Genomic DNA, 16,768 nt, shown 5'->3' on the forward strand with positions numbered 1-16,768 from the left:
TCATTTACATTATGAAGCAGAAATGTAATCTGTAGCAATGTAATATTATAACAACACATGACAAAACACAAGAATTTTAGATTTAAAAAATGCCAGATGCAGGAAGAACACACACAAATGCAAAAAATGGCTTGAATTTTGATGGCTCCTAATGCAATAATTGTTTCTTTCTGTGCAGGCTGCAGGAAAAATATCAACAGGAACAAGACTTTAGTCATGTGGGATTACATGAGTGTCTTTCCTGTGTGTGTGTGTGTGTGTGGCTGGATCTCAGCACAAAGGATGAACCAATAAGAACATCTGCATTCTTAAAAACACACCACAGCAAGCAAAAGCAGATGCATGACACACACCTGAGTTTGTGTTAGATTAATGCTCTGTATGTGGGGGAATAACAGAACGCTGTCTTTCCTATAAACGTCCTTGACTGACCCCCCATGGACACCAACCCCAAAAACCTGAGAGAGAGAGAGAGAGAGAGAGAGAGAGACAGAGAGAGAGAGAGAGAGAGAGAGAGAGAGAGAGAGAGAGAGAGACCAAGAGAGAGAGAGACCGAGAGAGAGAGAGGGAGGGAGGGAGAGAGAGAGAGAGAGAGAGAGAGAGAGAGAGACAGAGAGAGAGAGAGAGAGAGACCGAGAGAGAGAGAGACCGAGAGAGAGAGAGGGAGGGAGGGAGAGAGAGAGAGAGAGAGAGAGAGAGAGAGAGAGACAGAGAGAGAGAGAGAGAGACCGAGAGAGAGAGAGAGAGAGAGACCAAGAGAGAGAGAGACCGAGAGAGAGAGAGGGAGGGAGGGAGAGAGAGAGAGAGAGAGAGAGAGAGAGAGAGAGAGAGACAGAGAGAGAGAGAGAGACAGAGAGAGAGAGAGAGAGAGAGAGAGAGACAGAGGGAGAGAGAGAGACAGAGAGAGAGAGAGAGAGACCGAGAGAGAGAGAGAGAGGGAGAGAGAGAGGGAGGGAGAGAGAGAGAGAGAGACCGAGAGAGGGAGAGAGAGAGAGGGAGAGAGAGAGACCGAGAGAGAGAGGGAGAGAGAGAGGGAGGGAGGGAGAGAGAGAGAGAGAGAGGCCGAGAGAGAGAGAGAGAGAGAGAGGGAGGGAGAGAGAGAGAGAGAGAGAGAGAGAGAGAGAGAGAGAGAGGGAGGGAGGGAGGGAGAGACCGAGAGAGAGAGAGAGAGAGAGAGAGGGAGGGAGGGAGGAGAGACCGAGAGAGAGAGAGAGGGAGGGAGGGAGGGAGGGAGAGAGAGAGAGAGAGAGAGGGAGGGAGGGAGGGAGAGAGGGAGAGAGAGAGAGAGAGGGAGGGAGGGAGGGAGAGAGAGAGGGAGGGAGGGAGGGAGAGAGAGAGAGAGAGAGAGAGAGGGAGGGAGGGAGGGAGAGACCGAGAGAGAGAGACCGAGAGAGAGAGAGAGAGAGAGAGAGAGAGGGAGAGAGAAAACTCATTTCATGATACATGAATAATGCCATACCAGTGTGTTCCTCAATCATTTAAATATTTTAATAAAATGTTTTATGCTTAAAAGCTTGAAGTTTAAATTGAGCTCATTATTAGATAAATCAGTCAACAATTTCTTAAGAAAAACCAGTCACTTTTGTGACACCTAATCGTTTGCTTTGAAGTACATTGTTACAATGTTGCATTTTCTCATTTACTTCACTTTCACAAGGAAACATTTATATTCCCAACAACGGTTAACTGTTCTGGACTGTTACGGTACAGATCATAAAAAAAGTGGACAATAATCATTCATTCAAAGAAATGCTGATCTTTGAACTTTCTGTTCATCTGAGAATCCTTGAAAATAAAGTGTATCACGGTTTCCACAGAAATATTGAGCAGCACGACTGTGTTCAACATTGATAATAATCAGAAATGTTTCTTGAGCAGTAAATCATCATATTTTCATGATTTCTGAAGATCGTGTGACACTGAAGACTGGAGGAATGATGCTGAAAATACAGCGGAGCATCACAGAAATAAATTACACTTTAACACAGATTCACACAGAAAACAGCTGTTTTACATTAGAATAATATTTTACATTTTTTCCTGCATTTTTGATCAAATAAACACAGGTTCCTTACTTTAGAATTAGTAGCTGTTTCCAAACTTTGGACTGAAGGTGTGGACGTACAGTTTAGTTCATCTGGAATCAGTAACAGACTACAGTTTGTGAGTAATCTGTGATCTACACGCACTGCTGTGGGAATACCATTTAACAATCACTTCATGCTTCTGCACTGCTGCCAAGCTAAATAAATCTCTCCAAAGTATGAATCCCTCCCACATGTCTCCGTAAGAATGCCCCTCAGCAATATTAAGTGAAAAAACGACTTGCCTGGTATGATATCAGCCCATGGGTTGATGTGTTAATAAATAAAGTGATTTCTTCATTGCCCTCCTCTGTGGGGAGGAAAATGATTTTAAAAGATGCTCCCCCTCCAGGTGGAATCACCTGTAACGTGAAATAAAACACACTCTGAGCAAGAATACTTTGATATGGGAGAATGAGAGTGATTAAAGTGTGGAGAGAGAGAGAGAGAGTGGGGTCATACTTACCCTTCTGTGGAAGGAAGGTGTGTGGAAATGTCTGCTGGACGTAAACATAGAGAGCAGAGACACTGGGAGCTCTGGGCTGGGGTTGTGGATGTGTACAGTTTCAGCTCTCGGCAGCCACACCGGCCTACAGAATACAAGAAGCATCATCATCATTAACCCTCTGCTGCTGTTCCGGTATTTTAGACCAAAGAAATAAAATTGGGGAAAAATGTTAAAACTCAGTGCTTCATTGGATTGGTACTAAACATGGTGAATTCTAGGGCTGTCCATTTTTTCTTTCTTTCTGAATTTAGAATAGCCATCGAAATTACAATTAAAATCCACATTCAAATGCAAACTTTTAGGAGTGCGTTAAGGAATTATCTGCGAGATGCGATGACGATGTGTCAATGCATTTCAATGTTTTTGTTAGCATATATCCAGTTGAAGCCACTAGATTGAAGCGTTGTTAATTACAAATGTTGCAGGAAACGTAAGAATCATTTTTGTATAAGATGTTATGTACGTCAAAACTCCAAATCAAGCCGTTCACATAGAGTGCATATTTCGCGCATTTTCTATCAGAGCTGCATTCGTGTCTCACACACAAAAAAGCAGCAGCATGTTAATAAAGCAATGTAAAATTAATGCAAGTTCAACTATCTTAGTGTCTGAGACTTTATGGCGGGGTTTGTTTCCCATTCCACTGCAACTCGTGTTTTTAATTAAAAATGTACTCTGTGTGATTGGCTTTCCGCCCTCTGTATTAAACTATGCATGCATGCTGTTTTGTTTATAGGTAAGCAACTTAATTATAATTGGTTTATAACACTTTTTTTCCAAAGATCGTCACGTTATCTTATGCTTTGAATAAAAGTGCATTAGTAATATTTTGCTCGATGCGCCCTCTTGTGGCCTCAGGAGAGAAGACAAAAGCTTTTCTTCGCCCTAATGGAAATTATGCATTTTAAATTCAAATATAATTCGAATTCTTTGATAATATTTAAGTTAAAAAATAATAATAATTTAGTTTTTCAGCCATTTTGAAAAGTTGGCAGCCACTATATTATACCAAAAAAAATTGGGGACTTGATTCAAAAAAGCTAAAAGGTAATTTCACTCTATTTATAACTTAAATACCGCTTTAATTTAAAAATTACATTTATTTATTTATTTTTTACATTTTATGCCGAAAATAGTCCATTATTTATATATTAATATACAACATAAAATACACTCAAAATGCAAGATATTAAAGAAAAAAAACATTATTGAAATTAAATGTAGTATATTCATTTCACAAAAAGAGGGTTAAAGCAAAAAACTGATCTAAATGATGCTAATATGAAGTTTGTTGCCTTGAAACATAACCGTGCTCAAAAGGCGATCATTCGTCGATGTCTCCAGACTCTCACAGAGCTCACGCTTCCCCAAACGAGAACAGGGTTACAACACATCAGCAAAGATGAAAGTAAATGTCACTCTTAGTCACATACGTCTATTTAAAGACTCGGGCTGGCCTTTCAAAGCTGAATCTGCCCACAAAAAGCTTAGCAGCTTGGCTCTTTATCTTGCAATGTTCCTGTGGTCAAAGGTTTCGCTTCAAAAGAGAAACATCAGCACGTAAAACACGGCAGCCAATAAAACACCTCTGCATTATTTGCACTGGTATTAAATCTTACGTTTTCATGTGTGTCCGACCAGACATGCTACAGCTTTAGTTATTAAAACTCAACACTGCTAAACAACAGACTACATTTAACAACTTGCCAGCTATTGGTTCTTTATGGAAAGAATAGCATCCGAAAGCTTTATGGACAATTACTCAACTTTTAAAACATTGAAACTAGATATTAAAAAAGTAGTAATAAAATGCATGAATAAAGAAAACAAGTGGACTGTTTAAAATCACAATTTAATTTACAATAGTGATGCATTGAACTTTCAGCCGAAACTGCAACTTGTGTTTAATTCCCGCTTCTACAATTAAGAGTTTTGCACGTTTTTACACAATGCAGATCAGCAAAAAATGATGCCAGTGAAGCAATATGTAAAATCGGAAATATCAAGAGGCAACTCGCAGCTAGAGAACTTTACCACGACCTGAGGACATTATAATCTGAACAGCATTGCAAGTTTGATGACCCAGTTCTCCAAATTTAATAATTGAAATGTTATTTTAATCTTTTGGCTAAAAGAAAAAACGTATATTTCATTTTTGGCATTTCTGTAAACAAAACATTTTAATGCATCACAGAAAAATTCATTTCAGTTTAATTTATAATATAACTGCCATTAGTACGAAATATTATGGCAGAAATAATAATAATAATAGTAGATATAATAACTATTATTAATTAGGACATAATATTGATGAACATATATAACATACATACAAATCAATAAATAAAATTATATTGTTATTTGCTCATTTAGTCCTTATTGGATCAAAAATACCAAATTAAACTTCAACAATGGATGTGTGCATTGGATATTAGTCATAAAAACACAGAGATAGTCTGTGTGTGTGTGTGTGTGTGTGTGAGAGAGAGAGAGCATGTGTGTGTGTGTATCACGATATATTATATATTACATCATACATATTATATGACATGTAACCATTTAAACAATTTGTGCTACACATAGGATTTCATGCTAAATTTGGCATCACATGCATGACCGTAAAAAGCTACAAGGTCACCGAAGTCAAGACCTTGGTAAATGTTTAATGTTAAAAAATAAAAAAAATTCTCTGAATAACTTATTTGCCTCCACTGTGTTGCCAGATCCAGCTGTTATACGTTTCTTTGGACATTTCTTTTCCACTTAATATGACATTTTAGAAAGTAAAAGTTAATTTTAGGGTAAGCGATATCTTTATCATATTTCCAAATAATTTAATAATTATTATTTTCCTTTTTTTATAGAAATATCATGCAATGCATCTGACAGTAATCAAAGGTTATTGGTTATTTGACAGTTTACTGCAGACATGATACAATATTCGGTAAGGCTAACACTAAAAATAAATAAAAAATGATATTATCTGTCAGAAACATTATCAACACTATCAAAAACAGCAGCATTTAACACTAATACACAGATCTGAAGAACAAGCAGTTTACAGAGTGAAATAAAAATTGCAAACACTATCCATGAAGAAGTCTATGCTATTTCCTTCAGTATACTAGTTAAATTTGTTTAAAACATTCATAAGAGCACTAGACAAAGTAATAATATAGCTATTAATGAAAACTATATGCTAAGTGTAATAAGTGTTGTTGCATGAATAATAAACAACTGATAAAATGATCCACCCCTAACCAAACCTAAACTAAAGTATTTTGATACAATAAATATGGTATAATTTAAGTGTTCATCCCTCCAAAACAGAGAAATATATTTCACACACACATCTACACGTCTGTGTATTTTAAAGTGCTTGGTGTATATAATGAGTTGTTTTTGTAGGGGTTATTATAGCACAATTCTTAACCTCTGCGAAGAGCTATTTTTCTAACCCTAGCTATGGCAATGATCACATGTTAAAATGATTGCACACCTTTTTCTGTTACACTACTTATAATCGACCTGTGTGCACACGCTCTTACTTCGTATTTCAAGTTTGACAAGTGTTTAAATACACACTTCATGCCTTCTGCACAACTGAAATCTTCAGATTATAACTGTTAAATGTAAATTATGTCCTGGTGATAAATGTCGGGGATTCAAACTCTTTTCATTTGAAAATTCTCTTCTTCATATTCAGTGGGACCTGAAGCTTTAGCTTTAACTACATGTTCACTACATGCCTCAGCCTCTCAAGAGCATTCATGAAATGAGTGAAAGAGATTTAAAGAGACCTTTAAAAACTTTTTTTATGTATATAGAAATAACAATTTATATTATTAAGTTTTGAAAAGAAGTTATACTTTATAAGCTTATGCTGTAAAAATTTACCGTCATTTTAACGGTAAAAAACAGTGAAAATGCTACAGTAAAAAAACATTTGAATGGTTAACGGTAAGTTCCCCTAATATATATGGTAAAAAACTGTAATGCAGAAAATTTTACGGTAAGATTATGTTTTTGGAATTGAAAAAAAAAAGTAAAATTTACAGTTCCCAGAATTCCCTGCATTGCATTTTAAATTTTATGTTTTTCCTTTGAAATAACTAATGTTTGTTCATAACCACCTGACTGTGATGGTTATCAGTGTCGATACAAAACAGATTTCAGAACTTCAATAGGTTCAACATTACATCAGTTAAAGAAATACATTTTTTAATCGTAAATAGGGCTGTGCAAAAAAAATCGATTTTCGATTTTCATGCGCATCTAGTCAGTAAAGGCGCTCCTGTAATTATTGGTATATCTCCAGCCCGTGCGTTCAGGTCAGGATTGCCAAAACAAAACCTGCCCAATTACTTCTCAAAACTAGTCCAATCTAGATCAATTTTTTTTAACAAACAAACAAACAAACAAACAAATAAAAAAAACATGCAGGTTATTGCATTTGCTGATATTGAGGGTAAAATTTATAATATATAATCACTTACTGTTGTCCGAAGTCCAGCGTGGCCGGCTGAAACTGGAGTGGTCTCCGACTCTCCTGCATATAAAACGAGGTGCTGAGGAGAGAAGAGAGAAATAGATTTGCATGTCAAGCACATTGATGCTTTTTACATTAAAAATACTGAGAATCAAAACCACCAGGAAGGTTTAAGCGCTGCTCTCTGGGAAAGCAGGGAATGAACGGAGCATACTTCCAGGATGAGCAAATCAAAACAATGTGTGTCCCTGGAGCACAAAAGCAGTCTTGAGTCTCTGGGGGATATTTGCAGCAATAGCCAAAAAAACATTGTATGGCTCAAAATGATCGACTTTTCTTTAATGCTAAAAATCATTAGGATATTAAGTAAAGATCATGTTCCATGAAGATATTTTGTAAATTTCTTACCGTAAATACATCAAAACTGAATTTTTGATTAGTAATATGCATTGCTAAGAGCTTAATCTGAACAACTTTAAAAGTGATTTTCTCAATAGTTCGATTTTTTTTTTCACCCTCAGATTCCAGATTTTCAAATAGTTGTATCTCGACCAAATAATGTCTGATCCTAACAAACCACACATCAATGGAAATTTTAATTATTCAGCTTTCAGATGATGTATACATCTCGATTTCGAAAAATGTACACTTAAGACTAGTTCTGTGGTCCAGGGTCACAAATAACAATATGTCGTCCATGTAATAATGCATACTGTTCAGTAGAGATAGGATTTTTCAAAAATATTGCATTTGAATATATGGGCTCGTAAAAAATAAAAAAAACTAATATTTGAATACAACATCACCATTTCTGAACAATTAGACATGATTAAACATTAAACAACAATGTTCTACAACAATGTTACATTATATCTAGGTTTTCTATTTTTTAAGGTTTTCTTTTGGTTGAAAATGTGTGTAAACAAAAAATATCATATCATATACAAACAGAAACTTAAAAGGTAGTCACGGCAACCCGTCAAAATAAAAGTTCGGTTTAACTTGAATAAACTTTCTCATGAAATTTATCACGGATTGTCTGTATTTACGGCCCGCAATGCAATTGCAGTAAAATGTGCATATTGTTTAGAAATTTTTTTTATAATAATTTGAATATTCGACTATTTGTGCACAGCCTTAGGGAGAAATACTATGCAACCAAGCACTTTAAGCCCTATTTGTGTTAAATCAAGATCTCATTATGCAAAATCCTGGTTTAAATCAGTGTTAAGAACTAATTCTGGTGTTCTGTGCCCAGACTTTGCCCGAGACAACATTTTACTGGTTCGAAAAGGCAAAAAGGGAACCGACTTAATCACACAATGTCATCGCTTCACATGCATGCCATGAATGTTAATAAACCACACACAGTTTTGTTGGCAGTCCCAGCGAATGACTTCATTCCTCCTGAGAGACGCATGCCTGCATACTACACTTATTATGCTACAAGAGAATATCATGTGATTCAGTGTGAACATTCGAGAACGACTGAGAAAAGCTACATGAGCTTTCATGAAAAGAAAAAATAAGCAACGTGTAAGGTTGCACAATTTAGACATCAAAACCATGTAGCAAACACCAGAGAATCATAATCTAGGCTGCCACACAACAAGTGTGCAAAAGAGTGACAGGAAACTAAAAACAACAGGAAGTTAAAGTGGGCAACAGGGCAAAGCTGAGCTAATTATTAACACCTCTCTTAATACTAAGAAGCAGGTGAACAGGGTGAATAAAGAGGCCTATGAAGTTATTCTGAGAAGTTTTGTTTTGTTGAGATGAATGAGTTTGGGGGCTGAAAATCATGACCTGAAATGAAGGTCATGAAATGAAAAGTTGGGTAAAAATTCATTTTCAGGTTAACTGCGATGCACACTGATGCTAAAAGGTCTGGGATCAGTTAATAATTTTAAAAATGTCTCTTCTGCTAATCTAGGCTGCATTTATCGGATCCAAAAATACATTAAAAACAGTAAAATTTCTGAAATATTATTCCAATTTCAAGTGGCAGTTTTCTATGTGAATATCTGTTTTAACAATTTATTTCAGTGATCAAAGCAGACTTATTTAGCATCATTACTCCAGTCATCAGTGTCACATGATCGTCAGAAATCATTCTAATATGATGATTTGCCGCTCTAAAAATATTTATTATTATTATCAATATTTTTGAGGAAACCGTGATACATTTATTTAAAATACAAACCTTTTGTAACATTATTTTACTTGATCTAAACTTTTAACAGTTGTGCATGTCAGAACTATTTCAAAATGTATGAAATGTTACAAAAATTTTTTTTACTGTTATTTAATTTACAGTAAAAAATAAATAAAAGAAAATCCATCTTTTCTTTACAGCTAATAATAGACATTTCTCACACTTTGTTGCCAGTAGCATCACTTCCCATCACGAAAGAAAAAAATGTTGACGCTTGAAATGTAGTGCTCATTTCCTGTGTGTGGTGAAACAGGAAGTTGTAAGTAATTTGAATAATGCAGGGGTTAGGAGTGTAGAAATGACACTTTGTAGCTGATCTGAGTTCAGCTTTGCGTTTGAATGTTTCAAAGCCATTTGTACTGTAAATTAGTGTAGGGATGTTCATTTCAACCAGTTAAACGGTTTAAAAAGCTATTTATTTATTTCCAGTAATTTATGGCTGCATGGTTAAAATACGGCATGCATATAAACCAACTGTGCGTTTTTTAGAGAGAGAGAAATTTTTTTTCGCATAAGTCAAATTTTATTACTTAATTCAGAAATAGGCCTAATGCTGACTCTAAATGTTTACAAACATTATAAACACTGTAAACATAGCTCTCTCCACAACAAATCCATTCAATCAATAGTATTAAGAAAATAACAAGAATTAAAAATATCAGAAGCTATAGCAATATAAACGACAAATGAAAACGAATTAATTTAGGCTAAAACGAAACTGAAACTAACGTTGGGTCTCTCATTCCACACAAAATCAAATGTTTCCATATTCGTATATATGAATGCTAAATTATTATTATTAGTTTTTTTAATGGGTCACAGACACTTGGCTATTCTTTCTATTTAATTAAATAAATAATCTTGTCAGTTAACGGTTAATAACCGGTTAACGAGCGCCGGTTCTCAGTTAGGAAAAATAACTGAAATAAACATCACTAGATCAGTGTGAATATTATGGTCTGTTTGAGAGTCTAGTGATGAGCAGGGGGAGGAGCCAACACCCAAAGAAAAAAAAAAGTAAGAAATGAGTCAAATCTTAATCCATTATCCGTCTTAATGAAAATCACATTTGAAAAACTTTCTATGATCTTTTTAAAAGATGAAATCACACCATGCCCTCCCAGAACATTGGAAAAATGTGTTGTTTGTATTTTGAACCAAATGCAGTGAATGTACAGAATATTTTTTACCATTTAAAGGGACAGTTCACTCAAAAATGAAAATTCGGTTATCAATTATTCACCTTCAAGTCGTTCCAAACATGTATGAGTTTCTTCTGTTGAGTACAAAAGAAGATATTTTGAAGAATGTTTGTTGCTGGTCCCCATTGCCTTTGTTCATGTTCAAAAAAATCTTCTTCTGTGTTCAGCTGAAGAAAGTAAGTCATGTTTGGGTTAACTATCCCTTTACGCTGTTCTGTCAGCACAGCAGTGTGTTTTCTAGTCATCCTTCTTGTTTTGGATGTTCTGCAAGTCAAATGTTTGTTCAAATGGATTCTTGACTCGTCTCTTGATGCTTCAACAGCATCTTTTTGCTTATTCATTGTCCCATGAAGAGCAGACGTGAGCACCTGCTGGTATTTTTATATGCATTATTGGTCAAGATGAGTCTGTAAATGTAATATTCTGGGGTAGATGCACCTTAATCTCTACTGACAGCACGTGAAAACCATTTCAGCAGATTGTGAAAACAAAAGACATAGAGAAAATAATCTGCTGCTTTATATATTAATCAGATATTAGTCATTAATACATAGGAAAAATTGATTAAAAATACATCCAGAAGTTATGTCGAGATTAAGATCCAAGGCAAAAGGTTTTTAATAAAAATATTTATTCATTCTTATCAGTTGATCAGTTGTCAGTTGAGCTTTTGTAGACAAAAGCAAAACCATTCATCATTGCATTTAGATAATATTCAACGTTAAACTTAAATTTTGTTGTCAGTTTTGATGGACTTCAATTTTATTTTGGTTGTCAGATTCAACACTTTCGAATGAAGAAATACATTTGAATCAAAACTCAGCAACACTATGCAAAACCTGTTTCCAGCACTGAATAAAAAATAAATGCAATCTAGACTTTTTATCCTCATAATTGTGTGATACAAACTCGCAACTAAGGAGGCTCAGATGAGAGCTAAATTGAGAATTTTTAAAAAAAATTGTAGTATTTATCATTTTTCACTCTAATTCCTAGTAAATTTAACTAATAAATTCAAAGAAATGGCAAGTAATGCATTGAATCAGTGTTGCAAAGTCCACGGTTTTCTTGGATAATTGGGCTACTTTTATTCTATTAGTCTGTGAGTTGAAGTGAACCACAATTGATAGCCAAATTCAACTAGAACACGACTGAGATAGTTTTGAATAGCAGCTGGGTTGGTTTTGTACTGACCTGGCAACCCTATCACTGGCCCCAACCATGAAACTTGTATGCAATAAAAAAAAAAGCATTATCACATGAGCTGGACTTTACTTGTGTGATAAACACGGTGAAACATCCTGAAAGCACTGCAGGAAGTGCCCAAATGTTCTAAGATTTAAAACAGTGGACAAACAGCATAAAGGCAACCAAGAAGGATCCACAATTAGGCAAGAGTGCTTCATTAGAGTGTCTATACTTCACTGTACTGTAAATCTAGATGTGGATCTATTCACCAAAAACAATGTTCTGATCACTTGTAAATAAAAACCCAGACTAAATGTTAAGATGACTTCCTGAAATTCTGACAAAACTTCCTACATTTTTGTATTAATCTGTAAATCTGTAATGCACTCCATTACTGGTAGCGTGAGATTTCCACATTTCACAAATCATTTGACTTGTTTGAATCATTTTTGTGTATATATAGTCATATAGTATTGCTTATTGCATTACACACACTTCCAATAGTGGACCACAAACATGCATAAATATGATTCATTGCAGGAGTTTATTACAATGCAAGCAATCCATGTCCTGCTACTGATGCAGTGTGTGCATACTAGCATGCATCTTGGATCATGCACCCTAGTCTTCTGTCCCATCTATGCACATTCTATTGCTTAACACTGCATTATTGCTATCATACCGCCTCAATGCCTGCTGACGTTAAAACACCAGGAGAGTTATGCATTACAAGATAGCCCCCGCACAACTTACAGTGCACATATTTTATTTTTTACAGATCAGTGTAAAAGATTTAGAAACTGAGTTTTAAAGCCTATAGTTGTACAATTCGCAAGCATGTTTTAGGCTTTCATTTCTCTATTCTTGAGCCCGAAACAACCCACAATGGCGCTGTTCTGCTCTCCCGCAAAAGACTGCTACACTGCTTCCATGAATTCACCAAAAGCGTGATGCATGCATGTGTAGAAAGAGCATTCTGTTGCTCTCCAGGAACTATACATAACAAGAAATATACAAAAAAAAGTTTGACGTCATCCACTATTCAGCATGTTTATTAAGTATCTTGGCAAATGCTGATAAAGCTACGCAAATGTGTCACGGTTTAACAAATTTACAAACGTTTAACTATATTTAAATCCTCATAATTCCGTACATTTTCCCCAAGCCTGAAAAGAGAGTTTAAAAGGGCGATCCAAGCCCACGTAAATAAACTATATAAACAAATATACACAAAATAATTTTTTTATATTGTGCTCTCATACATGAGTTATTAGCCATAACAAAATATTATATTATATAGCTACATGAGTAGTACGACTGTGTCTATTGTATGACGGGTTGCTTGAGAGATTTTATCCAAATTTGGTCACTTCTGCTCATTCAAAAACTCACTTTGGACCAATCAGAGTGAAGCGGTCATCTCCGCTTCCTTGTTTTGGGTCACCCACAGCTTTATTTAAAAGTGCAATGCTTTCATATAAAACGTATTTAAATAAAATAACATAATGCACAATTGAGTCCGACACAAAATAAAAAAACAGCATTCATTTCCTGCATTGAATGTGTTTTTAATAGACATTCAACATCCATGTAACTGCACTTTGCAGTTGATACAGGAAGTGATTCTTGTTGATGCTGCAGTGTTCAAAGCAGTCATTGTGCTTGGTGATAGTCTCTGATTAGGACTTAACCACAGAGCATGCTGTTACCCCGGGTCATGTCAAACCAATGAAGCGACAATGTGAACTATGAAATATCTGCTATGGGCCGACAGCAGGATGAGATTTACAGAGTTGGTGATTGGTAGCATGAGAGGAAGTGGCAAAGAGACATCGAAGAGGGGAAAACATAGAAAAAGTTCCAATGTGAGCAAAATTTGCATGCACTGCCACAAGATGCTTTTTTTTGAATATGATTAAATACACAAATATTCCACATTTTATTGTGGCAATAACCTTCTCAAAACTGGCTTGGCTCAAGAGTCTGCATATTTTCAGGCATTTGCCAATTAATGAAGTCAACACATTCTTCTCCTGCTATTTTAGTGGCAGTCAATTGCCAAGTAAGTGAAAAAATGTAACTCAAATCTCAACATTCGCTGTATTTGCTTCCATTTTTATGCAAATGGTATACTGCATGAAAAAATGTTGCAAGGAAACATCAAGGTGTGAATGCAATTTCTAAAACGCATACTGAGAAATTAAAAAATACTATACACTTGTGCATGCACTACAATGTACACATTTTCCAAGTAAATTCCAAGATAAACTGTCTGACATGCTTTTGCTTATCATGAAGCATAGAATTGTACTTAGTATGAAGTATTTTTAAGGGTGGTGGATCAAATTACTTGTATACCCTGAAAAGGACTTGGTATTTTATAATTCAATAAAAGTCCCAAATGCTGCTGCTCTCAGACATAAGGTGTAAGTCTTTAAAATAGCCAGCAGCTACTTAAAAAATGCTCAAATGTTTCAAATGATCAATAAAGAGAGAAATATAGAGCTAATCAGCATATTGGTTAAAGATAATCATGTTTTTGATGTGTACAGTCGTGGCCAAGTTTTGAGAATTACATAAATATTAGTTTTCAAAAAGTTTGCTGCTAAACTGCTTTTAGATCTTTGTTTCAGTTGTTTCTGTGATGTACTGAAATATAATTACAAGCACGTCATATGTTTCAAAGGCTTTTAGCGACAATTACATGACATTTATGCAAAGAGTCAGTATTTGCAGTGTTGGCCCTTCTTTTTCAGGACCTCTGCAATTCGACTGGGCATGCTCTCAATCAACTTCTGGGCCAAATCCTGACTGATAGCAACCCATTCTTTCAGAATCACTTCTTGGAGTTTGTCAGAATTAGTGGGTTTTTGTTTGTCCACCTGCCTCTTGAGGATTGACCACAAGTTCAACAAGTGATAAGGTTGGGAGCAGGCTTCACTATGTTTTTTTAGATTTTCAGAGTGCTGGCCTTATATAACACATATGAAACAAAGTAAAGAGGCCGCACTATGCATATAAAACGTTTATTTTGCACAAACGCGTTTCGGCGTGTGCCTTCTTCAGTGTGCAATCAGGAAAGCTTGTAACCAATCTTAAATACCCACACCCATTGTCATTGACACACCCATCGTCGTCATCATCATCAAAAGTGATACCAGGACCAATGGTGTCGCTATATACTGCAATATAATACACATAATACATCAAGAATTTTAACACATTCCATACACATGTAGTATTGACCTGCATTTATAGGAAACAGCTTAGTGACAGATCTTCATTCATCCCGTGCGGGATGCAAGTATTCAAATTAAAAATATGCCAAGCCTCTCGCTGCAAGAGGAGGTTCTCACGGTCTCCACCTCTTGGAGGCCGATTGACCAGCTCCAAGCCCATAAATTTGAGCATGTTGGCATTATGTCCCACAGAATTAAAGTGTCTTGCAACTGATGATTTATCGTCATTCTTTCTGATGGCACATTTGTGTTCGAAAATTCGGATTTTCAATTGTCGCTTTGTTTTGCCCACATAAAGTAAACCACAAGGACACGTTAGTAAATACACAATAAAAGTTGATAGACATGTGATTCTGCCCTTTATTTTATACACCCTGCCTGTTTTTGGATGTGTGAAGGAATTTTCTGTGATCATAGAATTACAAGCAGCACAATTCAAACATTTGAAATTCCCGTATGGTATTCTAAAGGGAAAAGGCGAGTGAGTTGGCGCAGAAAGGTGCGAGCGCACTAGCTGATCTCTGAGGTTGGGTGCACGTTTAAAAATGGAATGTGTTAAAATTCTTGATGTATTATGTGTATTATATTGCAGTATATAGCGACACCATTGGTCCTGGTATCACTTTTGATGATGATGACGACGATGGGTGTGTCAATGACAATGGGTGTGGGTATTTAAGATTGGTTACAAGCTTTCCTGATTGCACACTGAAGAAGGCACACGCCGAAACGCGTTTGTGCAAAATAAACGTTTTATATGCATAGTGCGGCATCTTTACTTTGTTTCATTGACCACAAGTTCTCAATGGGATTAAGATCTGGGGAGTTTCCAGGCCATGGACCCAAAATTTCAACATTCTGGTCCCCGAGCCACTTAGTTCTCACTTTTGCCTTATGGCACCGTGCTCCATCGTGCTGGAAAATGCATTGTTCTTCACCAAACTGTTGTTGGATTGTTGGAAGAAGTTGCTGTTGGAGGGTGTTTTGGTACCATTCTTTATTCATGGCTGTGTTTTTGGGCAGAATTGTGAGTGAGCCCACTCCCTTGGATGAGAAGCAACCCCACACATGAATGGTGTCAGGATGCTTTACTGTTGGCATGACACAGGACTGATGGTAGCGCTCACCTTTTCTTCTCCAGACAAGCCTTTTTCCAGATGCCCCAAACAATCGGAAAGGGGTTTCATCGGAGAATATGACTTTGCCCCAGTCCTCAGCAGTCCATTCACTATACTTTCTGCAGAAGATCAATCTGTCCCTGATGTTTTTTTCGGAGAGAAGTGGCTTCTTTGCTGCCCTTCTTGACACCAGGCCATCTTCCAAAAGTCTTGTCCTCACTGTGCGTGCAGATGCGCTCACACCTGCCTGCTGCCATTCCTGAGCAAGCTCTGCACTGGTGGCACTCCGATCCCGCAGCTCAATCCTCTTTAGGAGACCATCCTGGCTAGGGATGTTAACCGATGACCGTTTAACCGGTGGTTGACCGTATCAACGTTAACCGGTCAAAGTTGTCGGTAGTCGGTTATAAAAAAAAGTGATATCTAAATTAGGCTATTATAGACAGTGGACTATACGCTACTACAGTTAGCCATCTCATTCCTCATCTTTTTGTGTTAAGTGAACAAATTATCCCTCACACTCAATTTTTCATAACTCGCCTGTTTGTACTTAATAAACCAATAAAAACATTTGGCGCGAGGTCACAGCGTTTGGGTTCGCGCGCTCACAAGGTTTGCGAAAAGTAAAGGCAACAGGCTAAAACACTCGAAGTAAGAGCCAGGGCAGACGACAGGATGAAGCGTGCAAAGAAAAGTAGTGTGTGGGACCATTTCACCAAAAAGAA

The 16,768-nt window shown here is 36.4% G+C and overlaps 1 protein-coding gene across 1 annotated transcript in view; it reads right to left on the bottom strand.

Moving 5' to 3' along the window:
• The window catches only part of LOC132142160 (transmembrane protein 131-like), a 46,245-nt gene that overhangs the window by 23,451 nt on the left and 6,026 nt on the right, over positions 1–16,768 (bottom strand). Inside the window, exons 4-7 of the mRNA XM_059551809.1 lie at positions 7,089–7,160; positions 2,551–2,674; positions 2,330–2,446; positions 354–458 (exon numbers count right to left, since the gene is read on the bottom strand). Of these exons, the coding sequence (XP_059407792.1) occupies positions 354–458; positions 2,330–2,446; positions 2,551–2,674; positions 7,089–7,160 (418 nt within the window). The remainder of the gene's footprint in view (positions 1–353; positions 459–2,329; positions 2,447–2,550; positions 2,675–7,088; positions 7,161–16,768) is intronic.

The sequence above is a fragment of the Carassius carassius genome, chromosome 6 (assembly GCF_963082965.1).
Source record: "Carassius carassius chromosome 6, fCarCar2.1, whole genome shotgun sequence".
Lineage (NCBI taxonomy): Eukaryota > Metazoa > Chordata > Actinopteri > Cypriniformes > Cyprinidae > Carassius > Carassius carassius.